General features: G+C 44.6%; 4 protein-coding genes across 4 annotated transcripts; 2 read left to right on the plus strand and 2 right to left on the minus strand.

Annotated features, from left to right (window-relative positions):
• Nucleotides 1-234: 234 nt before the first annotated feature.
• Nucleotides 235-2236, plus strand: LOC127763997 (plasmodesmata-located protein 8-like). The gene is made up of 3 exons (XM_052288800.1): nucleotides 235-1046; nucleotides 1639-1740; nucleotides 1825-2236. Exons 1-3 carry the CDS (start codon nucleotides 299-301, stop codon nucleotides 1827-1829), a joined length of 855 nt encoding a protein of 284 aa, XP_052144760.1. The 5' UTR covers nucleotides 235-298; the 3' UTR covers nucleotides 1830-2236.
• Nucleotides 2237-6585: 4349 nt separating this feature from the next.
• LOC127762003 (asparaginyl endopeptidase Rep2) lies at nucleotides 6586-11382 on the minus strand. The gene is made up of 9 exons (XM_052286340.1): nucleotides 10887-11382; nucleotides 9447-9611; nucleotides 9080-9236; nucleotides 8914-8999; nucleotides 8644-8843; nucleotides 8053-8101; nucleotides 7772-7978; nucleotides 7096-7302; nucleotides 6586-6950 (listed from the first exon to the last, which is right to left on the minus strand). The coding sequence occupies exons 1-9, from the start codon at nucleotides 11121-11123 to the stop codon at nucleotides 6768-6770; spliced, it is 1491 nt and encodes a 496-aa protein (XP_052142300.1). The 5' UTR covers nucleotides 11124-11382; the 3' UTR covers nucleotides 6586-6767.
• A 235-nt stretch (nucleotides 11383-11617) lies between these two features.
• Nucleotides 11618-16009, plus strand: LOC127762002 (hsp70-Hsp90 organizing protein). Its single transcript, XM_052286339.1, has 7 exons — nucleotides 11618-12639; nucleotides 14046-14334; nucleotides 14499-14584; nucleotides 14902-15125; nucleotides 15309-15375; nucleotides 15467-15526; nucleotides 15632-16009. The coding sequence occupies exons 1-7, from the start codon at nucleotides 11743-11745 to the stop codon at nucleotides 15743-15745; spliced, it is 1737 nt and encodes a 578-aa protein (XP_052142299.1). The 5' UTR covers nucleotides 11618-11742; the 3' UTR covers nucleotides 15746-16009.
• Nucleotides 16010-21730: 5721 nt separating this feature from the next.
• On the minus strand, nucleotides 21731-22707 carry LOC127764392 (vacuolar iron transporter homolog 1). Its single transcript, XM_052289272.1, has one exon. It carries the CDS (start codon nucleotides 22656-22658, stop codon nucleotides 21960-21962), a length of 699 nt encoding a protein of 232 aa, XP_052145232.1. The 5' UTR covers nucleotides 22659-22707; the 3' UTR covers nucleotides 21731-21959.
• Nucleotides 22708-23717: the final 1010 nt, after the last annotated feature.

The following is a 23717-nucleotide window of genomic DNA, read 5'->3' on the forward strand; positions in this document are numbered from 1 at the left end:
TGGGCCAGCATACATAGGCCTCACGGAGCCCGCATTACCGTTCCGGCCCAACACGTATAGGCCGCACGGAGGTCGAGCTCCCGTTCCGGCCCAGTACGTACGGTGGCGCGTGGCTTTTGGTCGCCACGGTGTACAGGAATCTCTGGTGCGAGCAACGCCGCACCAACCGTCCGCGTCGTCCGAGATAAGTAGCTTCTAGACACGAGAGGGCGCGATCAAACCAAGCCAAACTAATTCTCGTATCTGCATGAGCTACACTGGTCAGTGGTCGCTGCACGCTCCCTGATCAGCTACGCCCATGCATCTGCTCAGCGGCTGCGTCGTCGCCACGGCCGTCGTGCTCGTCCTCATCAGCCTCGGCGCCGCGCCACCGGCGGCCGTCGACGCGGCGACGGGCACGTTCATCTACGCGGGCTGCTCGCCGTCCAAGTACGAGCCCAACACCGCATTCCAGAGCAACCTCAACTCGCTCCTCTCCTCCATCGCCTCCACCGCGTCCTCGGGCGCCGCCTACAACAGCTTCACCGCCGGCGGTGGCGCCGGGCCGGACCCGGCGGCCGGCACGGCCGCGTACGGGCTGTACCAGTGCCGCGGCGACCTGAGCCCCGGCGACTGCGTGGCGTGCGTGCGGCAGACGGTGGCGCGGCTGGGCGCCGTGTGCGCCAACGCGTACGCCGCGTCGCTGCAGGTGGACGGCTGCTACGTGCGGTACGACGCCGCGGACTTCATCGGCCGCGCCGACACCACCACGGCGTACCGCAAGTGCAGCTCCAGCACGAGCCGCGACGGCGCGTTCCTGAGCAGCCGCGACGGCGTCCTCGGGGAGCTGCAGGCGGCGGCCGGGTACAAGCTGAGCACCTCCGGCACGGTGCAGGGGGTGGCGCAGTGCCTCGGCGACGTCCCGGCGAACGACTGCACCGCCTGCCTGGCCGAGGCGGTGGGGCAGCTCAAGGGCGCGTGCGGCACGGCGCTCGCCGCCGACGTCTACCTGGCGCAGTGCTACGTCAGATACTGGGCAAATGGTTACTACTTCCGCTCTAATTCAGGTATGCGACATTGTAATTAACCAACCAAGCATGTCACGTACTACTAATCGCGTGCACGTTCTAACTATTCATTTCTTCCTATAAGTTGGAATAATAGTTAACCTTTCTTATAATTTATATCGAACATTTTTTTTAGTATTTGGAGAAGTTTGAAGTGCACGAATAATTCGAATATTTAGTATTTCAAAAAGCAGGGGCGATCCAAATCTTAAAAGAGAACCTGTGTGTAAGGGCCCTACCTAATGGGCAAAATGGTAGTAGTTGGCTAGATAGTGATCACTAGTGAGTGAGGTGAGGTCTCTATGGAAGTGAGAATAAGATTCCAAACTGGTAAACTTCCAAAGCTGATAAAGAGGACACGAAGAATATATTCACCGGCATAAACTTTTCGACCCTTTTGGATCGATGGTAATTAAGTATTTAACACTCAAGACTTGATGAGGCGTTCTAGCTCATTTAGTCGTCTAGCTTAGCGCTTTTTAGCCGCTATGGAGAAAAGCTAGCGCGCGTTTGCTCCCCGTGCGTGCGTGCGGATCGCTTTGCATATATATGGTTGTTAATTAGTCATTATCTCCCTTTGGCTTGGTGACAGATAACTCTGGAGACGATGTTGGGAGGACTGTGGCGATAATAATCGGTATCTTGGCTGGACTGGCACTCCTCGTGGTGTTTATTTCTTTCCTCAGGAAAGCATGTAAGTTCTCTGAATTATGTCCACAGAGAGATACACTTTAATATAGCCAAGTAGCTAACCAATTTTCCAATGCACTATACGCAGGTTAGCAGCTGTCGGCGTAGCCAGCTTGGGTTGAGGACGTGAACAACAGGCGATCGAACTCCATTCACGGCATCGCATTCATTTTGTTAGTTATAGCAGAGATTCACTGATGCTCTACTTGCCTGAGATGCACTGTCTTGTTTCAGTCGGTCTGCAGTCTGCAAAGAAAAAGAGGTTGATCTGCGTGTAACGTACCATTTGTTTGGGTTGCGCTGAAGATTGGAGTATTGAACTGCAACGGCGGTTCTCTCCTCACTGCCGAGTTCAGCTACAACATACTCCCTCCGTTCTAAAATAAGTGTAGTTTTAGCACTGTTCATATTCAACGTTTGACCGTTCGTCTTATTTGAAAAAAGATTATGATTAGTATTTTTATTGTTATTAGATGATAAAACATGAATAATACTTTATGTGTGACTAATTTTTTAAATATTTTTTATAAATTTTTCAAATAAGACGGAGCACGTATATCTATGGCTGCACTTATTTTAAGACGGAGGTAGCACTTTCGTACCTACACACAATTCACATCTTGCTTGCTGCGCTGGAGATTGAAACAATACACGTAACGTACGGCCGCGTTGCCAGCCCACTACAAATCACCATGGCCCCGTGCCCTGGCCCACATAAATCCTGTTCTCGACCGACTAGAATGGGCCTCAGGTAAGTCGCAATTCGTTCCCAGCCCACTACAAATGGCCCAACGCAATCCTAACCATGCAGGGAATAAGTCCACTTTAACTCTCTTAACAGTGACCCAAATTTAAACCATGACCCTCAACCGTAAAACTAGATAGGAAGTCTATCCGGTTAAAGTGGACTTCCTATCTGGTTTTACGGTTGAAACTAGATAGGAAGTCTATCCGGTTAAAGTGGACTTCCTATCTGGTTTTACGGTTGAGGGTCATGTATTAGATTTGGGTCATTTTTAAAGGAGTCAAAGTAGACTTGTTCCAACCATGCAGTCCCCCGAGACGGGAGAAAGGAGCAGCCGGACTCGGTCCACTAAAAGAAGGGTTAACTGGATCGAGCGCATCTCAAGGAAGTAGAGCGCCTCCTCTTGCCGTCCTTCGTCCAGGAGGACTTCAGCTGCCGCAGCAGTAGTGGCGCAGGTAGGGGGGGTGCCAAAGGTGCCAACACCCTCCTATCCAAACACTATCACCACTACACCCTCATGTTTTTACTCTATATTAAGTTAGCTAAGATAAGTATTTATCTAGTTTATTTTGTATAGTTTGAAAGTATTATCAGTTTAGTTAGTTAGCAAGTCTAAAAATATTAGCAAAAAAACATGATATACAAACTTAGTTTGTGATTTATCATCTTTTTCAAAGTAAAATAAATTATACTTATTTGTAAGATTATTTAATAGTTTACATTAAAAGAATTTAGCAAAAAAGACTAGTTTCAAACTTTCAATGATATTATTAAAGAGCTAAAATTCAAGTTTTTCTTAAAGAGCTACGTATTGCTTGTTATTGACGGTGACTATTTGACCTTCTTTACTAACAATATTAGTTACTAGAAAATACCCCGCGCGTTGCTGCAGGATATAATGTATCTAAACAAAATGAAGTGAAATTCTAAGAGAACAATTGATCCATCATATTTAGACATAGTGCATACCAATAAAAGAAAGCGAAATTCTATGAGGACATTTGATCCATCACATTTAACATACTATATGGGTTGGATAGGTCCAAGTACTCCTTTGCAGAGCTTCATCCTGTTTCATCGATTATAGGAAAATGAATTTTCTTGACTACAAATTTTGGAAATAATACAAACTCATCTTATGAGGAGATTGTGAAACTTGCGTAATATATGTGTAAGGACAGGAAAGGTGTATAACAATCAAAGACCTGTTTATTGCGCTATGCTACAAATTAAATGAGGATTAGTTGTACTATTCTTTTTAGCAATATATGACATACTGATAGAGATATATAAGAGATGGCGTTATATTATTTGATTGGAATAAATAATATTACAATAATAAATAAAATAATAGAGTGGGCTAAGCTGATGAAACAAAATGGAGAAGCAAAGACGGAGTTATTGAAATGGATGATCCTGGGAGCTGCAACTTCTTTCTGTGAACCAAAGAAATGGAGTCGACTGAAGGTGATAATCTTGAACTTTGTTTTGTCTTTTTCTCCCTACTCAAGAAGAGTTACATCTAAGTTCGCATGTTTTCTTTCTCGTCTGCTACCTACTATTTGTGTTGGGCCAAAGTATTGGCTGAAAACGCTCCTTTCTTGTTTGAGCTGGTCTCCCCAGCCTGTGGATGTAAAAACTCTCTTTATATAAAAGCTGGGCCATCTGGCCTTCTATCAAAAAAAAAAAGTTCCAGAAATCATTCTCGTTGAATCGTAGTATAGCTCAAATATGAATAGAGGTAGAAATTAATGACCAGAATTTACCTTCCCAATTAGCTAGTAAGAGCATCTATGATAAAATCCATCAGCATGATATAACATGAATGGAGGGGAAATGTGACATTAAATTTTATGAAGGATAAAAAAGTGATATCATGCAGATCTAGCCAATGGCTAGGCAGATGAGGACAAACAGGAGCATTGCCGTTTGCTATACAGGAGGAATGAGTATAACCAATAAACTCATCCCAAAGCCACCTGTTTCAACCTTGTGAGCCAATGAGCTGATCAGCTGAACATGGGAAAATGAGGGAAGAGAAGTACCTGATTCAGCAAGAAGACCCCATGGGAACAGAAAAAAGGTATAGGCCAGGAAGACACGAATGAATGGGCTGCTTGTGTGCATTGAAACAATCTCACTGAAGGAGAAACAATTGTGTCGGTTTGTGTCCAATAAATCAAGATGAAGATTGGCGAATCCAGCTGTTGTGCTGCAACAATTAGTTTCATAGCAAAAGGGGAGGCTAAAATGCCTGCTAAAATGCTGCATCGAACCGAAGCCACCAGATGAGTTGGACATGATTACATGAGCCCTTTTACAGATGGAAACCGCGCTAACAGGGGAAAGGGATTTGATGGATCTTTGTATCTGGACCAGGAAGAAACGTTTTCGTGGGTATGGATGAACAACTTGTTAGTGCCATTGCTACCAGGTATACATGTATCCTGTAGGATAGTAGTTGGACGTGGGTGTAGCCGCGTAGGCGAACAGATTGATTCGTTGTGTTGTTGCTTGTTTGTGGGAGCTCAGCATGCAAGAAGATCCTTTAATAGCTGCCCTTCCAGTTCTTTTCCTCTTATATTCTTGAGAAGTGGAAGAGGCTGTTGGTTTCGCAGAGGGAGAGACCGTGGGATGGTGGAACCATGGAAGATGAACCAAATGACAGTTTTTGATCGAGCCATCAAGGAGGAGGCGAATCGATGAGGGGAAGAGGACTCGACAACGCACGATGGAGAGGCCTGGTGATGCGCCGCCTACGACGCTAGTCGGAAGGAGGAAGAGGAAAGGTTCACTGGCTGGCCCAGGTGGGAAAATTGGGCTGGGCTCAGCGAGCAAGAGAAAAGGCCTCGAGGAAGCAATCTGCACCGTTAAGAACGTGAATCCAACGGATGGAAATAAGTGGTGACGTGGCTCAACCTCAAAGCAGGAAATTGCTAACAACTACACTAAGCGAGGATGATTTGTATAGGTATATAGGATTCGGTCTAATGGTTTATCTTCACCCCACACCCCCCTAATCTCAAATCCTGGCTTCGCCCCTGCGTAGCAGTCTCGTCGTTGTCGACATTTCCGCCTTGCTGCTCACAAGTGCGCCCGAGGTTGACCTAAAGACGCACCGTCTGAAGAAGTTAGCACCCCCTCTGTCCCTTGTGTGCCCCTAGTGCTCCCGATTTGGGACGCCATGGCCCCAATCCAGCCATTGTGCCGCTGCCAACCCTTGGATTGGGCTTCGGAAAGCACCATTTCGACACCCATAGCCAGGTGAAGGACTTCATCGCCATCATCCTCCTCAAACTCACTCTCTCACCACCCTGAAATGGTTCGGTTTGTCTTCGAGTGGTACATGTTTCTTGTGCTTGCGCCCAACGACGAGGTGATGAGGTGATAGGGAGAGAGAAAGGGGAAGGAAGAAGAGGATGGAGGAAGAAGACGAGAGTAATTTGATAAAAAAAATCTAGAAATTTCAGCGAAAGGGTAAATAGCGATACATCTCGAAGGCATGTTAAGTTGTAATGGCATACTTCCAATTTCTTAAATAATAATGATATTTTTTCAAACGTGTAAATTTATAATGGTATGGATTTAATCAACCCTTAAAAGAATCCATTTGCCCTACATGGGTTAAATCCATTTTCAACCCGAAAACACCAAACCAAATCCAACCCACGCCAATCCAAATATCCAATCCATTTGAAGCAGCAATCTATTTTCATCCAACCAAAGGCAATCGGAACTAGAAACCAGTCCATTTAACCCATTCTAACCCAGTCCATTAACACGCCTATATAAAAACCGAGTCCATTAGCACGCCTATATGAAAACCGGAACTAGAAACCAGTCCATTTAACCCATTCTAACCTAGTCCATTAGCAGGCCTATATGAAAACGCTTAGAGGTCTTCTGACTACCTTCACAAGGTGATGTGTTAGATGACTTAGGTTTAAAACCTCACCCCTCTTCTATTCATTTGATATTAACGAGTTGCGACGCCGCAGCAAAGTTGTGCTCAGGCGAACTTCATTCAGTTCGAAACACAAGTTCTACCTTGCCATCTCGATCTCAGCATTCTCAGCTATCAAATACACGATCAATTCCCGGGCATGTAAAAGCACACGATTCATTTATATACTCGTATATACAGGGCATCTATATTGCACACATAGAGGTACAGTAGCATACAGCGGTACATCCTTGGACGGTTATTTGCAGTCCTGAAGGTATTGTTTTGAGGAAGTACGAGTACAAGGCATAAGTTTTGAGGCTAGATCACGTGTTGCGGCAGATCAAGCACTGTACCCCTGCACCAGCGAGCTCCATCTACCCGAGTTGTGACTGCTGCAAGTAGCGATGCTTGCTTCCTTCATTGAAGCGCCAGAGATACCATTGTTGCAAATATTAGCAAACACCCTCATGTGCTTCATACCGTACTGAGTGAGCGGTCCGCAATGCGACTCAAAGATCCGTACCTGAAGAAACTCATATTAAAGTCAGACAAACAGAAACAATGGAAACTAGGAGATTTCAGGACAATATGGAACTATTGGAGCGCAGTGGAGTAATAGCAGATGTCAGTTCTCGGTAAGCCGAGTATAAAGAAGATTCCAACTTTACCATTCTCTTCAAACAATCCCAATCATCAACGAGTGGCTGACCAGAAGGTCTAACAGCTTGAAGCACAGAAGGCCCATTTCCAAATCCAAAGAGAAGTTTTCCGACAAGATCAACACTGCTGTCAAGATGCTTCCTATGCATAACAGTGTCACTGATCTCCCTCAGAGCTTTCAGCTTCTCTTCGGACTTGTCATGTAACAGCTCATACTGAAACCAAACAAAGAAATAAAATTAGCAACCATAGGATGGAAGCACATGACTGAAACAAATGCTTGCCCATTCACAGATTCTGCATTTCAGTTTGGTTCGCTAATAGTCTAGTGCAATTGTTCTCCAAATGGCAACAGGAGATACTTTTATAAAAAAAAATCTCTCTAAGATAATACTCCAATGAAAAGAAACTTGCGAGCAGCAGACAGCAGCACAGTTTACTAGAAACAAAGATATTTAGCTGATGTACACTACCAAGTAATTTCAACACGTCATAATGAACTTCAGTTTAGAAAAATCTCTGTAGGCTGGAATAATTTGTGACATCAAAACAAATGCAAGTCCACTCCAACCATATGGTTGTATAGAAAGGGGATTAGATAATAGCTAGTACTGGTAAGTATTTTTGGAAGGAACATAACAAACAACTAACTAAAAGTCTGCAAAAGAATAGACTAGGAAATACCCTTCTCCAGAGGAAAAGAAGATCTGCATCTCTTTGGTTGACTGCAGCCTTTGGGCCTTCCCATGATAGCTTGTTCTTAACTTCAGCATTTGCAGGATCGAAACCTTGGTATAGGTAAAGCTTGTCATCCTTGAATGTCCTGTCCCCGTACTCCATAACATGAGAGCCAGCGCCGTAGCTGTTCATGTCAGAGGTACGCTTCTTAACCTGTCAACAATGCTGTGACTACCTGGGAGTTTAACAATGAAAATTGGAAAGGTACAGAGCAAATCAAGACTTACCACTTCGTACTGCTTCTTAATTGATTCCTCCTTCAGATTGTGAGTCTCACTGCCAATTAACATCGAGATAAATTTTACATATTATAGAGTAAATACTTTGCAAACTGCATAGAAATAAGGAACATTAAAGCTGATATGTATGGAAATTTCCAATGCACATAAATACACACTTAACACAAGATATGCACATGTTCAATGCATAGAAATACACACTTAATATCCTGTCCCATACATTTAAGCTGGTCCCATGCATATAAATACACACTTAATACTCCAATTATCATTTAAAAATGATGTACAATGATGAACATGCTTTGGAAAAGAATTTGGACCTTGTGTCCCGTGCACGAGGAAGGAGTGCGTACAGGTCATTCTCTCAACATAAAAGAAAAAAAAATCCTTCTATAGATGACCACATAACATCTGCATGATGCAATAAATTAAATAGTTTTTACCATTTATAGTATTATCTTCAGATTTGATTATTAAAACATTTGCCACCGAAAGTTCTACAAGAATGTAGGAAAAAATCACAAATGGCATTGTGTGCAATATGTAATTCTTTACATTTCTAAAGATATGTGAAGCTACCTGTCTTCCATCCAAGAAACGCTGTATAGGTCACCTAAGCAGGTGATGTACTCGGAAGGAGGCGATGGTTCCATTCCTGGGCAGTACGTCCCCCAACTACTCTCTTCTGCATTAGACGCTGTTGTGACATAAATATTAAGGTCCTCTGGCATCAAACCTTCGAAAATACTGCCACTTTCACACGCTTCTACATATATAACCTGCACAAATATATTGCTTATTCCATCCAAGGAGGCTCTTCCACAAATAAGTAACCAAGAAAAATCTTACCATTTTAGCGTAAGTATTGGAGGCATGTTTTTCTTGTAACACCTTCATGAAGTCAGCAGCATAAAGATATGGCAGATTGGGCATACCTGAGAATTGCACATGTCAACATGCATGATGGACAAAATTTAACTCAAACAGCAAAGCAGCATATGCAATTATCACATACCAAGAACTCCAGGACCCCCATGATCAGAGTAGAAGATAAATATGTGGTCATTTGGTTTGCTATCTATGACCTTCCTACTACCCCCAGTAACTGCAGTTTTATTGCCCAAGAGAACCGCGTAAAAGTTTTTTGCGGTGACTTCGTCTCCAGTGTAATCCTGGAATTATAGAGTGTGTTATCTTCATCAAACTTAGAGAAAAAGGTCAATATATATGTTATGCACTTGTGCCATGTACACGCAAATCTGAAGCCACCTGAAGCTAATAAAGAAGTGCAAAAGGGTAAATAATTGGACATAAGACCCTAACAGTCCTCTCTCCAGCCCGAGGAACGAATAACAGTGAGGCAGTACGGCACCGTGTAATACCTTCGGAACTCCTGCATAAACATCTTCACCCTGTGGATGATTGACAATAACCCCTGGTCTCGGGTTAAGTATATTATTGGCAATGTCGTCATACATAAACACGACAATGTTCTCCTCCTTTAGCCCTCCCTTCCGTAATATCTGGTATGCATGGCATACATCAGCCTGCAAAGTGCAAACGCACCCAAAAAAAAACATCAAACCTCAAGCAAACAGTCCTTGGAGAAATAAACCATTTGTTGGTCTCAATTCCTTCTAAATTTGAAACGAAACAATATAAATACAAACTTGCTATGAGCCTGTCTCTTTCTGCTACATATATTTCAGTAAAAATTAATCACTGAAGTATTAGCCACTAAATATTTCAGCTGATATTTCTTTCGTATTAAATTGATCCCTCCATTTTAAACTCATCATATGTTGTGCCATTTTTTTCTCAATCTGTCTTAAACATGGATATTACTAGAACTTTGAACCCAGAAAAAATTGAAAACTTCAAATTCGTTTGCTTATCCAGAATTATATTGCTGCTCACGCCATTTTCTTCCTTGAAATGAGTCTAGGCATCAGTCTGTTGAGCTTCCTGACAAAAAGACTAAGTACAACTTGGATAGCAATGTGTGCAAATCATGCCGAGATTGAACTACTAGCACTCTGCAGTCCGCACACACTCACATGATCAAACGTACATAGATCAAGGCGCATCGTCAGGGGTTTGACACCATCGCAACCTTGGTAGCATGGACAATTTGGAAGGAGAGAAACAATAAGAGTTTTCAATCAAACCAGCAGATCTTGGGTGGACATCGCTCGGGCCATGACAGGCGAAGCTGATCTTTGAAGGCTGGCTAGGGCAGCCATTCCTAGCGTAGTAATCCATGCGGATAGGGAGGGGTCGCCAAATGATTTTGGAGATTAGGCTTTAGTACTCTTGATCCTCTCCTGTATCCCATCCCCATCTTGTTTTGCTTTTGTTCCCGCCTTATACATAAACTTTATTTCTTCTTAATACAATGATGCGCTCCTTGCGCAATCCCAAAAAAAGATCCTGGGGCTGCTTTCAGTAGTTCACTTCTCATCAAGCCCAAATCGTTAACTTATTGCTCAGTTAATTTCTTTTTTTTGAGGGAAAATTGCTCAGTTAATTTCAGTACTGAAGGCAAACCTTTTCGTTTTCAAAAGCTAAAAACCGAAAATTTTGGAGCATTGAAGTACTCATGGCACGACAAATTGAACATATAAATCTTTAAATTCACGAATACTAAAGATCTCGTTACGAATGATCTGAACGACTTTCAGAAACGGCTGCCCATAGCTACACAGCCTCACAGCAGTTCCACGCTGCATCGTCACCCAAGCCCCCCAAATCGAGCTCCAGACGCGCACGAACTAAGCGACGGCGAAGCCGACGACACTGGAGTACTGGACCCGTGCGCTTACCTGGTGCCTGTAGTTACCGTAGCCGGAGGAGCCCGCGACGAGCACCGCCCACCTCGTCCCGACGCCGTCCTTCTCCTCCTTCTCGGTGCCCTCGCTGCCGCGCGGCACGGTGGCCACCTCCTCCTCCACCACCTCTCCCGGCATCCGAATCACCGGCTCCCACGTCCGCTTGGCTCCGGCCCCCGCCGCGGCCGCCGACAGCGCCAAGAGCAACGCGAAGCACCACCGCGCCGCCATATCCCTCCCCTCTTCTCCGCGCGCGACAACACCACGCCTACGACTCTACGGGACACCGAGGTGGTTGAGGGGAAGCACCGAAGTAGGCGCCGCGCCATGCCGCCATGCAAGGAGGGTAGCCTGCGGCGCGGACGCGTGGGGCGTGAGGTGGACAGGTGGCGCCGCCGCCGCTTCGTCGTCTTGTGCAGCCACGGCAACCGCCGCCCGCCGCCTCGGCGTGCGTGGCCCAGCCCAACTAAAACAAGTCAAGCCGCGAAGTTAACACGGGCCGGACCAACTGATGAGAAACCAGCCCAGCCCACATTGGAGACTGTATGGCGGACAAAGCGGAGAGTTACATCACGCTAAAGAGTTCGCTTCCATGAGGAGAAAGCGTAATAAACGTTAATAGTACTAAGCGGAAGCTTCGAGAACCCTTGAGAGAGATCCGACGGCCCACGCCACGCCGCAACAATCATAGTGGTCGCCGATTTTATAAAACTTCATCTTCTCCCAGACCTTAATCCCCCATCTAACCCCAGACTTTTCCTCCCCTCCTCCCTCTCCTCCGGCCCCGCCGCCAGAGCCCTTCCAGAAGCTTCCGGAGCCCGCGCCGCCGATCTGATCGCCGCCGCGTGCCATGGCCGACGAGGCGAAGGCGAAGGGTAATGCGGCCTTCTCGGCCGGCCGCTACGAGGAGGCGGCGCGGCACTTCACCGACGCCATCGCGCTCGCCCCGGGGAACCACGTCCTCTACTCCAACCGCTCCGCCGCGCTCGCCTCGGTCCACCGCTACTCCGAGGCGCTCGCCGACGCCGAGAAGACCGTCGAGCTGAAGCCCGACTGGGCTAAGGGGTACTCCCGCCTCGGAGCCGCCCACCTCGGCCTCGGCGACGCCGCGAGCGCCGTCGCCGCCTACGAGAAGGGCCTCGCCCTCGACCCCACCAACGAGGGCCTTAAGGCCGGCCTCGCCGATGCCAAGAAGGCGGCCGCCGCCCCGCCGCGCCGCCCGCCGCCCAGCGGCGTTGACGGCATAGGCCAGATGTTCCAGGGGCCCGAGCTCTGGACCAAGATCGCCTCCGACCCGACCACGCGCGCATACCTCGAGCAGCCCGACTTCATGCAGATGCTGCGGGATGTGCAGAGGAACCCCAGCAGCCTCAACATGTACCTCTCCGATCCCCGGATGATGCAGGTGCTCGGCCTCATGCTTAACATCAAGATCCAGAGACCAGAGGCCTCTGAATCGTCGCAGCCCAGCTCGTCGCCGCCGTCGCAGCCGCAGGAGCAGCCCGAGGCGAAGGCGAGGGAGGTGGAGCCAGAGCCTGAGCCGGAGCCGATGGAGGTGACCGATGAGGAGAAGGAGCGGAAGGAGAGGAAATCGTCTGCTCAGAAGGAGAAGGAAGCGGGGAACGCAGCTTACAAGAAAAAGGACTTCGAGACCGCGATCCAGCATTACACAAAAGCCATGGAACTTGACGATGAGGACATTTCCTATCTTACCAACCGTGCAGCGGTCTACATTGAGATGGGAAAGGTGAGGTTTATGATACTTTAACATTCAATGCACTGCTTGCTGATTTATGATCTCTTTGAGTTAGTCCATTGCTAAAGATAAATTGCTTTGCTTTCTGTAGTATGGGCCTGTGGGGATTGATAGTTGTTCATTTGTTTGGACTTGCAAGAGATTAGGTGTTGACCCTTAAATGCATATTGGCTAGTTATTGTGAGGATTACCTGTTTATTGTTTTGCTTAACTGTTAGTTTTCTGAACTAGTGTAAGGATGGTCGGGTTCTATATATATAAGTGACTAGCAGTCATGACACCACATTAGGGCAGTTAATAAAGCCTACAACAGATGCCAAGTAAATTAAATATTTATGTTAACCAAGTGATGCAAACACATCAAATGTCCTGTTTAGTGTCAAAAGAAGATTGAATTTTGTATATTTATATTGCTTGTGCTTTTGTTAGTTGATTTATCTGCAGTTCTTACTGACTTGCAAGTTAACTACTTGAGGATCTTTCCACAACATCTAGTTAGATCTCTGAGGAGTAATTCCATAGGTGGTCTTACAATCACACAAAACAAATGGGATTCAGAATCAATGGAAAGCTCAAGATTAAGAGAGAAGAAAGTCATAAACGCTACATACAAACCTGATTGATATGATCCCTATGCGAACTTTAGATAAAGCATTCAATCAGCCTTAAGCTGTAAATGCATTCGTTTTGGTCTATTTATTTAGATTTAGCGACTTTTGAAATTTATTTATGTTGATCCTAGTTCTACTGGTAGCTCTGTTATACTTCCTCCGTTTCATAATGTAAGTCATTCTAGCATTGCCCACATTCATATAGGTATTAATGAATCTAAATATATATGTGTGTCTAGATTCATTAACATCTATATGAATGTGAACAATGCTAGAAAGTCTTACATTATGAAACAGAGGGAGTACGTAGTAGTTGCAAGCTTATATACTTTTTTTTTTGTGATGCAAGTTAGTAGCAATCTGCGTTATGTCTACTATGACCATTGACCATATTACTGTACCTAACGATTTGAACATTATATCCTGGGGAACCACCGCTATTGTTTTGTCCCTCTCCTGAGAACCTCTTCACCAAAAGCTTGATTCAATCTACTTGTTAAAGGTGAACTTGAATAGTTCATCTGAAACCTGAATTTCGTCTTTGCTCAAAAAGAGCTTAATGGATTTCACCAATAAAAGTTCACGCAGATAGGAATTATTGTGCAAATTGTTCCATAGGTCATAATCGAAAATTTTGTTGCTAGATAGTCACCTTCAATGGTAGTTCCATGTTTTCTTTAATGAGTATGACATTATGCCTCTATGCAAGTTATGTAACATGCGGATTCTTGTAAACAACATGGTTGTTTTCTTCTAATTTGTTCTAATATCACTTGCAAACTCCAGTACGATGAATGCATTAAGGACTGTGATAAGGCTGTGGAAAGGGGAAGGGAACTTCGTGCTGATTTCAAGATGATCTCAAGGGCACTGACAAGAAAAGGAACAGCCCTAGCCAAACTTGCTAAGACCTCTAAGGACTATGACATTGCCATTGAGACTTTCCAGAAGGCTCTAACTGAGCATCGGAATCCAGACACTCTAAAAAAGCTAAATGAGGCTGAGAGGGCAAAGAAAGAGTTGGAGCAACAAGAGTACTATGATCCAAAGTTAGCAGATGAAGAGAGAGAGAAAGGTATGGGATCCAGTAGGGTATCATGCTGTCATCTCTAGTTCTCCCCCCTGCTTTATTTATGTCCTCACCTGTCTCTTGCAGAGATTTCCCTTGCTGCCATATTTTTTAGAGTTGCAATGTGCCATTTGTAGGTTGACTGGCTAGCTAATCCTTATGGTTTGTAGGTAATCAGCTTTTCAAGGAGCAAAAATATCCAGACGCGGTAAAGCATTACACTGAGGCTATCAGGAGAAATCCTAAGGACCCGAAGGTAATTTCTTTTGGCCCTATTGCTTGAACTTGCTTGTTCGAACTTTGGAAATATAAATAATGTACTCGGTTTCTTCATTTTCTTGTGTTTTGAAGTTTAACTTGGATCATTGTTTGTCATGTGTGTATGTGTGAGTTTCAACTATATATTACGCACCATCTAATCTATCTGTATGTATGCATAACAAAAACGTCTTTTGTGTATTACTGTTTTGGATTGCTCTATATCATCATTATCCTAAATTACTGTCATTTTTATTTATCACCTGTTTGCATGCATCCCTTAACATAACTGCTTGGGGTTTCAATTATCTACAGGTGTACAGCAATAGGGCTGCATGCTACACCAAGTTGGGAGCCATGCCTGAAGGTCTTAAAGATGCAGAGAAGTGCATTGAACTAGATCCCACCTTCTCCAAAGGGTATACAAGGAAAGGTGCAATTCAGTTTTTCATGAAAGAATATGACAAGGCAATGGAAACTTACCAGGCCGGTTTGAAGCATGATCCGAATAACCCGGAACTGCTGGACGGTGTGAAAAGGTACAGAAGCGTCATAGCACAAATCACTAGTGATAGTTATTCTTATGATTGTATCCTCTTTGCTCCTAATGAGTTAGGGCATCGCATGAATCCGTCTCACCTCCTTGTTTCCCCAATAGAATCCAAGCGCACTCACCTTTTTGTTTGCATAAACCAACTCTGAACTATTGCACATGTTTGCAGGTGTATCGAACAGATCAACAAGGCCAACAGGGGTGATTTGACTCAGGAAGAGATTCAGGAACGACAGGTAAGCCTGTTGCACTTTTCATGCCCCTTGTTGCTTTAAAAGTTCAATACTGTACAACTGTATTAACTGGTCCTTTTTTTTTTTTGTGTAGAACAAGGCTATGCAGGATCCAGAGATCCAGAATATTCTTACAGATCCCATCATGCGACAGGTAACACAGAATATTTGTTCTTAGCTGAAATTTAGATGTCAGTTCATAAAGTATCACAAATACCTGTCTGTCCATAATCTTAATGATATCGAAAATGTTTTGCAGGTACTGGTCGATTTGCAGGAGAACCCTAGGGCTTCTCAGGAGCATCTTAAGAACCCTGGAGTGATGCAGAAGATTCAGAAGCTTGTAAGCGCTGGAATAGTTCAAATGAGATAGTCGACCAAAGCAAGAAGCGCTGTTCGTGTCTATGTTCATTGCTCCTTACTTTTTTTCCATGCTCAGTCTTTGTGGACTTAAGATTTACACAGTTTGGGGCTAATCTTCATTCTCAATTGGATTATGTGAGTGCAGCGTGTCACTGGATTATTAGTGGTTATGGCATCCGTGCTACAGCTGCACGGGCAAACGTATGTCTCTATTTGTTAGTCCTAAACATTTTCCCTACCGAATGAAAATAGAGTCATAAGAGGTGCAGAAATAGTCGATTGCTTTTATTTACTGGGTCTAGTAAAGTGCATATATTCGAGCGTTCAATTTTTTATCGGTTTTGGTCATGGGTCTGGCCATTCCTTAATTTTTCAGGTTTCATTTGTGATTGCCGAACATGATCTGCGTTTTGAATCTCTAGCCACCACAATTCTAGACTTCTTGAAAGGATCTTGAGGACTATCCTCGTTATGTGCCAATCTTTGAGGAAGAAATTCAGTTTAAAGGCATTTCTTCATATTGGACTGCAGGTTTTTACTTCTAGGAGCACTAATAGGGTGCCCGTTGAAAAATCACAGAATGAAATGATATTGAATAATCATTGAGTGTACACTCAATCGGCTGTAACACCTAAATCCAAGAAATATTATTGACGAGTTCTCTAACCTCGTCATTGAGTGTCCCTAGACAAAGAAAACTTTGAGCTTAAGGTCTAAAGGTCTTCATGCAAAGCATTTTAGTCTGTTAACCCCTTAGTTCTTCAAATTTTGAAGACACAATATGCAACTAATACCATTATTGAATAAACAATATGGGCTTTCTAATATAGTTAAACGAAAAAAGAGAAACGTTTCAGTGCATTCTGAGACCAAGTATAGAAATATATGAACTCCATGACATAAAAAGGATACAGAAGATTTTCTGAACAACATGACCAGTGCCAATGGGCATGAATTAAGCATCAGCTCATTGTCCTACCCAGATCGGGTGCGACATAGAGGAGGGGGACGAGCGACGAGGCCTTCCCCGACGATCTGAACGATTATGGACAACAGGATGACTAATTAGGGTTTAGGGGGGTGGGGGGGGAGGGATGGAGTTTGTATCTTTTTAGATTGATCGTGATCGGCGTAGGAGGCGGTGACGCATTGGCGGTGAATCAGCGGGGGTAGGAAGGTCCACGAGGGGGAGAGAGAAGGTGGATCTCATGCGACGGTGGTGGCGGTTGAGGACGGAGGTGGCGGCGGTAGGGAGGAACAGCGATAAGAAGGAGACGGGCAACAGTGGCGGCAGCAGAGGCCAACACCAGCACTATGGGGGAGATCGATGCACGGGGCGATGGGTGATCCAGGCCGTTGTACTTTACATACAGTGAAATTGACACCGTGCTATGCCAATTCATTAAAAAGAACTGATGGATTGGATTGAAAATGGAAGATTAAACATCACGTATTTATAAAGATTACTGCCATTGAATCAGCAGTCAGATCAATTACTGCTCCTTTAAAAGTGGAATCCTTCTTTCATCCTCTCCTAGTCTCTCTAATCTATACTACTTAGAAAAACTATAGTGGTGGTCTTGATTCCTAACGTAGCAAACGTATCAGGTAGACACGCAAAATCACAATCATCGGTTCGCCAGATTGAAAAAGGCCGGTCACAGAATTTGAGAGTCGCTTTGCATGGAGATGTTAGCGATGTAGAAAAACAGATCCATTGCACAAGTTGAGAGTCGTTTTGCCTGTTTCTTGATTTTCGCTAGCGAGCAAGATACCGTTGAGAGCTCCTTGGGTATGGCTTCCAGTTAACAGGTTTGGCTTGGTCGCGAGAAATCACAATACGAGCATGTCCCAAATTCTTATGTTCCTTTAGGTTAGTTCTTGCATGGAAAGCATTAAGCATAGCTGCAAATTGAGTCAAATTGGAAAGCAAGACGCTAACACGTTTCTCTCGGTGAATGTCAGTTCATTTCGATCTCATGTCAAGCACCATATGCCTAACTGAAAATACAGCAACCCTCCTGTCTACGAGCTAGCGCCCGTAGTACGTATGCTTTTCTTAGAATTCAAACAAATACTGATGAGCCATTGCTGTGAGATGTCAAACTGCGTGTACACTCCTCGCATGCTTGCGATGCTAGATTTGACTAAGATGTACTAAAGGACTGTTCTTTTCTGCTGCTAGGATGTCAGGATGAGTTATTCCTTCGTTTATTATGAACATATTTTTCAAACTTCGAAATGATGTGTGTGTCTTTTAAAAAATTGTATCTAAGTTTTCTTAAAATATCAAATAAATCAATCTTTTATATTAATCGCACGTCTTGTTTTTTCTACCACCATCCAATACCTCAGGCGAGCAGCACTTCCGTATTCCATATGGCGTTGGCACTTGGCACAACAATGCGGCCATAAACATGTAATTTGAGGGGATTTTGGGTCCTCTAAGAGCACCCGCAATGGTTATCTATAAGCTCTCTACAAAAAATTCATGTCAGCATATTTTTCTACTTGGAAAAGATTAAATGAAGAGAGAGAGCAAAGCTATCTACTAACCTAGAGATAGTCTATAGAGAAAAACGAGGCAATGAATTAGAGAGCTATAGATACCCATGTAGACATACTATTGAAGTGGTTTACTATTAATCTAGTCTATTGCTGAGATATACATGTTTTTAGATAGCACCTTACTTTACCATTGCAGGTGCTCTAACATTGTATAGTAAAGTCAGAGGAAAACAGTATTTATGACTTGAGGATGCAATAAATGAATGTGGTAGACGTGTGTACAGCCTTGGTGTACAATTAAATGGCACATTAGATATATTGTTACTATAGTAAGTTAGGGGAAAAAGTAGCAATAGACTCAAATTACTGCGCTCCTCTATGTTGGTTGCTCTAAGCCGATAGAGATATGGACTAAAGTTACGAAAAGATGATATCACTTTGCAATGCATAACCAATGGTACATGAAATGTAAGCTTCGGTTTCTCTTATTGTTCAGCTGTCCAAAAGTTATACTCCTTTCATCACAAATTGATCATCATATATATTTATGCACCAAGACCAAGGATAATTTAAATCGCATCAATTAAGACACCATGCACACATTTTTCCAAAATGCATGCATCGATAAAAACATTATACCAATTACACCCTAGCACGCACACATTCTCCTATACTGCATTAATTGTATTCCGATGAAATTCGTGTCCATGCAGTTATATGAGAGCAAGTTTAATAGTATAGCCCACTACTAGCTCCAATTCATCTATAGTCAATTTAATAGCCAATTCATACAATAGTTGCTTACTATACTATTAATATATGGTCCCACCTATCATACACACATTGCGTCTTGGAGTTCGTGCTGCAGCTAGCTATAGATCTGTAGCCCGCTGCTCTTCTCTCTCATCTTTTATCTCATTAAAATATGTTTACAGCTGGCTAATAGCCTGCTATTGTACCTGCTCTGATGATTAATTTGAGAAATTTTGGATTCTATTATATGATGATAAATTTGGGAAGGATGGAATATATGCTTGATGTATATGGAAATAGTATCATGGTGGGTCTTACCAAAGTGTATGATATGTTTACAATGAATATAGTAAGAGAGGGTATTAAGGTAGACCTCAAATCCAATACTAGACATTAAGAGAGGGAGAGAGAGAGAGTAGCACTACCACGAGAGAGTGGAGATTGATAGATTTTCTTTTTGGTCTTAGGAGTGGTCTTTATACATATAGTTAGCTCAACCAAATGTTTTTTTTTATAAGAACTACTCTCACTTTAGAGGCTTAAGACATCCTTATATTTGTATTGTGGCTACCCTAATGATGAACTCTGACAATAAGGCGATGGAGGATATGGTAGCACGGATTTGTCCTTCAAGAATTGGGATTAAATTGATTATATGTGTAAATATCAGCTCTTTTCTTTTTCAAATGGCTAATCAAATGACTGGTGTTATATTAATGGGTTAATTGGATCTATGCCATTGTAAATATGTCATATTAGAAAAATACCACTACTATTTGCGATATCGGCTACGTGCCACTGAAATTTAGGGAAATTGAAATCATGCCACTCCCATCAAGTTTTCTGTCAACCTCTGTCTAACCCCTATGAACAGCGTCAAATTCCTCCGTCTAACCCCATCGAAGAACATCGTCGCCTACACCAATCGGTGCTGGATCGATTGTCGTCGGCTCATGGAGGAGGAGGACCACGCGGAGACCAACCGGTGAGCTCTGGGAAGGTCCGACGCGGCGACACTCGGTCGGGTGGAGGGGCGGCACGACGGCGATGACCTAAAACTCTTTCACCACCGCCGCCGCCATAGACGATTCCGGCGGCCCTTCTCGCCGAACCTGGGTGGAGCTCGAGCGAGGCAACACCACTACCCTCCCTCTTCCTCTCATGGCAGACCGGTGTAGATGACGCAATCGATGTGGTGGTGGATTGCCGCGGACTGGAGGAGGTCGACGGCAACGGCAACGGCTCCCGAGCCCTCCCGCCGCGGATGGGAGGTGGTGGAAGACAACGGTGGTGGCTCCCGAGCCCTCCCGCCCGCCGCTCGCCGCTCATCCTTGCTCGACTAATCACCTGCCGAAGAGAAGAGAAGAGAAGAGAAAAGAAGAAAAGTTGAGGGAGAGAGTTGATGGAGGTTGACAGTAAACTTGACGGCAGTGGCATGGGTTTGATTTTTCCAAATTCCTGTTGCACGTAACCAATATCGTGAACAGTAGCGGTATTTTTCTAATATGGGAAATTTGCATTGGCATGGATCCAATTAACCCTATATTAATAGAAGAGGGTTTATACATAACCAAAAATTAAAGAAAAGAAGAAAGAATTGTACTCGCTTGATTGCAAACATCCTTGCATGTCAATCCTCCTCGCTTCTCATGGCAACAACTCAATATGTTGTGCGGTGGGCAAACTCCAACAGCCCAGCTCCTGAATGCAGTTAACTATTTTGGTGGACTGTTGCTTGTTGTTCTCTGAAAATGTTTGCATTTATTTCTTTTCAAATTTCCCAAGCGATAAGCAAGAAAACTGATTTGAGAGCTTTGTGTTTTCTTGTTTCTGGGTTATTTGTTCCTTGTATCCACCAATCAACAAGTCTTTACTCGTATTTCACCTCAAGATGATGTGTGCTTGCAGTAGCCACATGAGCCCACCGAACCGAATTTACGTTGATACTGGGCATTCGAACAGTAAGTGGTCAATGGTTTTAAGGTTTCTAAAACATAGTTAGCTGAAGTAGTTATTATGCCACCCCTTGAGTTGCAAACGGGTGTCCATACCCTATTTTATAGTGCGAGCCGACTAAAGATCTTGCATTTGGCTAGGGGCCATGCCTCCCAAGACAGTTTTGTTTATGGTGAGATTTCATTCCGTTGAATTGGTGAACTTTGCACTATATATTTTCCATTAGTTATCCATTTCCAAACGACCAGATCCTCCACTCCTTTAGTCAAATATTTTTTTTTTTGGGTTGGGGTGGAGGAGGGCGGGGAATACTTTGGGCAGCAATATATCAGCTCATTTCGATCTGATGTGAAGCAAATTGTGTTGAACAAGAATAACTAAACCTACATCATTTGGCACTATGTACTGCTGGCACTGATAGTATGCTCTTGTCAGTTCCAAGACAATACTGATCAGTTGGGTGTCTGTTTATTTGCTCTACTTCCTCCTATACAGATTCATGTTATTAGGATAATTCATGTTATTAGGATATATCGTATCCCATATTAAATTTATTTATCTTGAAACGAAAATAGAATGGCTCAGCCGGCAGCCTCACCTAGATTAGCAACGTACTCCTCCCTAAAGTCTAAAGAGTAGTTAATACCATGTGTTTAATCAATTACTCCATCCGATTTCAAATAACTGCTATTATTGTAATTTTAGCTTGACCATCAATAAAAATTTTGAATGATCAGATCATAATGTATGAAAGCTTGACAATTATATTTAGGGTGCAACACTTTATCGATATAGGATACTCTTAGGTATTTATACATTTTCTTCGAATAAGAGTCAATTTGAAAATGAATACTACATCCATCGTTAAATACATTGAACTAAACCGACGTCATTAAAAAACAGAGAGAGTATTATCCAATGACAAGTAATTGAATACAGAGGGAGTATCTTGGTAATAATCCCTTTGGTTTAATTATTTACGTGGTGAAAATATAAAGACTTGCCCGTTAAACACCATGCATCCCGAACAGCTTAAGCACCCCGTACGTGACCGCCATGGCGAGCCACCCTCCCACGAGCATCCGGACGCTGGAGCGCGCGACGCCCGCGCCGCCGAGGTACGCGCTCGCCACGCCGAAGCCGGCGAGGCCGAGGCTGCTCGCCGCGCACACGGCCGCGACCCTGGCCGCCCACGGCCGAACGAACCCGCCGGCCAGCAGTGGCAGCGCGGCGCCCGCCGCGAACGACAGCGCCGAGGCGACCGCCGCCATCGTTGGGCTCGGCAGCTCCTCCTCCTCCTCGCCGCCGTCGGCGTCCTTGCCGCCGCGCGCGCGCTCGATCTGGGCCGCCTGGATGTCGCACTGCGCGTACACGGACACGAACTCGCCGATGGCCATGCTGCACGCGCCGGCCACGAGGCCGGCGAGGCCCGACACGAGCATCGCCCTCCTGGTGCCGTTGGCGGCGCCGACGCCGACCATGAGGGACGCCACGGAGACGAGGCCGTCGTTGGCGCCGAGCACCGCGGCGCGGAGCCACTGGGCGCGGGCCACGTAGTTCACGCCGCCGCCGTCGCCCGGCCGGCGCCCACCAGCCGCCGCCTCGACGTCGTCGACGACGACGGGGGCCGCCGTGGGATCCGCCGTCTCCTCCTGTTTCGTCTCTGGCGATGCACAGCCGACGTGACAACCAAGGTCGATAGCCATGGTTGCAAAGAGTAGTGCAAGATCAACGACAAGCTGAGCTAAGCTAGCTTATTACAAATGGAGATTGAACTGGGAATATTGGAGCTTGCATGGAGTCATGGAGAGGTATTTATAGCGAAATCGCGATCTTTTTGTTGTACCATGGGAAAAAGTTGGCACATTTCAGAACGCAGTAACAAAATGTACCTATAATACGGAGTAAATGAACGTATACATGGATGTGATCGTGAGCGTTGAAACGTTTGGTGTTGATCGAGATTTGTGGTGTAAACGACACTCCTTGGATCGATCGGGCGAGGATTAAGAATGCGCACATTTTGCACAGAGAGTTTCTATTCCAATCAGCGACGTCTTGCATGGTCCAGAGGCATGGCGCATTGGCGCGACGTTTGTAATGCGAGCATTTTTTTTTAGTTTAGTTGTGGGCGAGGGCGTGGCTTTGTGCCTTCCATGAGGGCGAGAATAAAGCTAGCTACTCCGGTGTCCGAGCACGGCTTCGCTCGGGAACACATGTGTTGGATCGTCCTGCGCTCGCCGGTGCAGTGGGCGGCCACCGATCCTGTGTTTTTCACCGGTGCAGTCGACGTGCCGAGCTCTTTCTTCCGGCCGGTGACTTTCCAGATATTAATACTGCAATATTTGGCTCCCGTGTCTGTGTGGCCCGAAGGAAAACGTTGTACTACTGTATCTGATATCTCACTTTTAAAGAGGTACGGTATAAACAAATGTGCTCGCATACACGCAGTCACACTTGCATCAATTAGATTGATGTATCTTTTGATATTGACAAACTCAGTACGGACGTCTTATTGTTTATGGTACAGTATTTTATCATAAAAAAATAATTAACCGTAAATATTATTTTCTCATCAGTTTGTGCGTTAAGGCTTTCGGCTGCACCATCTAATGCATGGAGTATAAAGTCTAGTGTACTACCAACTTTGGAGGCCAACCCGGAGCGATGTCATTAGTGATCCATGCAAATGAAGGCGTATACAATACTGGCACGCATTTCCAACTTATGCACCGTCTCACCTGATGTTCCCTCGATTTAGACTG

Source organism: Oryza glaberrima, chromosome 2, assembly GCF_000147395.1.
Source record: "Oryza glaberrima chromosome 2, OglaRS2, whole genome shotgun sequence".
Lineage (NCBI taxonomy): Eukaryota > Viridiplantae > Streptophyta > Magnoliopsida > Poales > Poaceae > Oryza > Oryza glaberrima.

Coding starts and splice junctions, on each gene's coding strand:
- LOC127763997 (XM_052288800.1), top strand. CDS start 299: ATGCATCTGCTCAGCGGCTGCGTCGTCGCCACGGCCGTCGTGCTCGTC. Junction 1,047..1,638: donor CTACTTCCGCTCTAATTCAG/GTATGCGACATT, acceptor GCTTGGTGACAG/ATAACTCTGGAGACGATGTT.
- LOC127764392 (XM_052289272.1), bottom strand. CDS start 22,658: ATGGCTATCGACCTTGGTTGTCACGTCGGCTGTGCATCGCCAGAGACG.
- LOC127762003 (XM_052286340.1), bottom strand. CDS start 11,123: ATGGCGGCGCGGTGGTGCTTCGCGTTGCTCTTGGCGCTGTCGGCGGCC. Junction 9,612..10,886: donor ACGGTAACTACAGGCACCAG/GTAAGCGCACGG, acceptor TGCACTTTGCAG/GCTGATGTATGCCATGCATA. Junction 6,951..7,095: donor GGGATTGTTTGAAGAGAATG/GTAAAGTTGGAA, acceptor GAGTTTCTTCAG/GTACGGATCTTTGAGTCGCA.
- LOC127762002 (XM_052286339.1), top strand. CDS start 11,743: ATGGCCGACGAGGCGAAGGCGAAGGGTAATGCGGCCTTCTCGGCCGGC. Junction 14,335..14,498: donor AGATGAAGAGAGAGAGAAAG/GTATGGGATCCA, acceptor TATGGTTTGTAG/GTAATCAGCTTTTCAAGGAG. Junction 15,527..15,631: donor CAGATCCCATCATGCGACAG/GTAACACAGAAT, acceptor AATGTTTTGCAG/GTACTGGTCGATTTGCAGGA.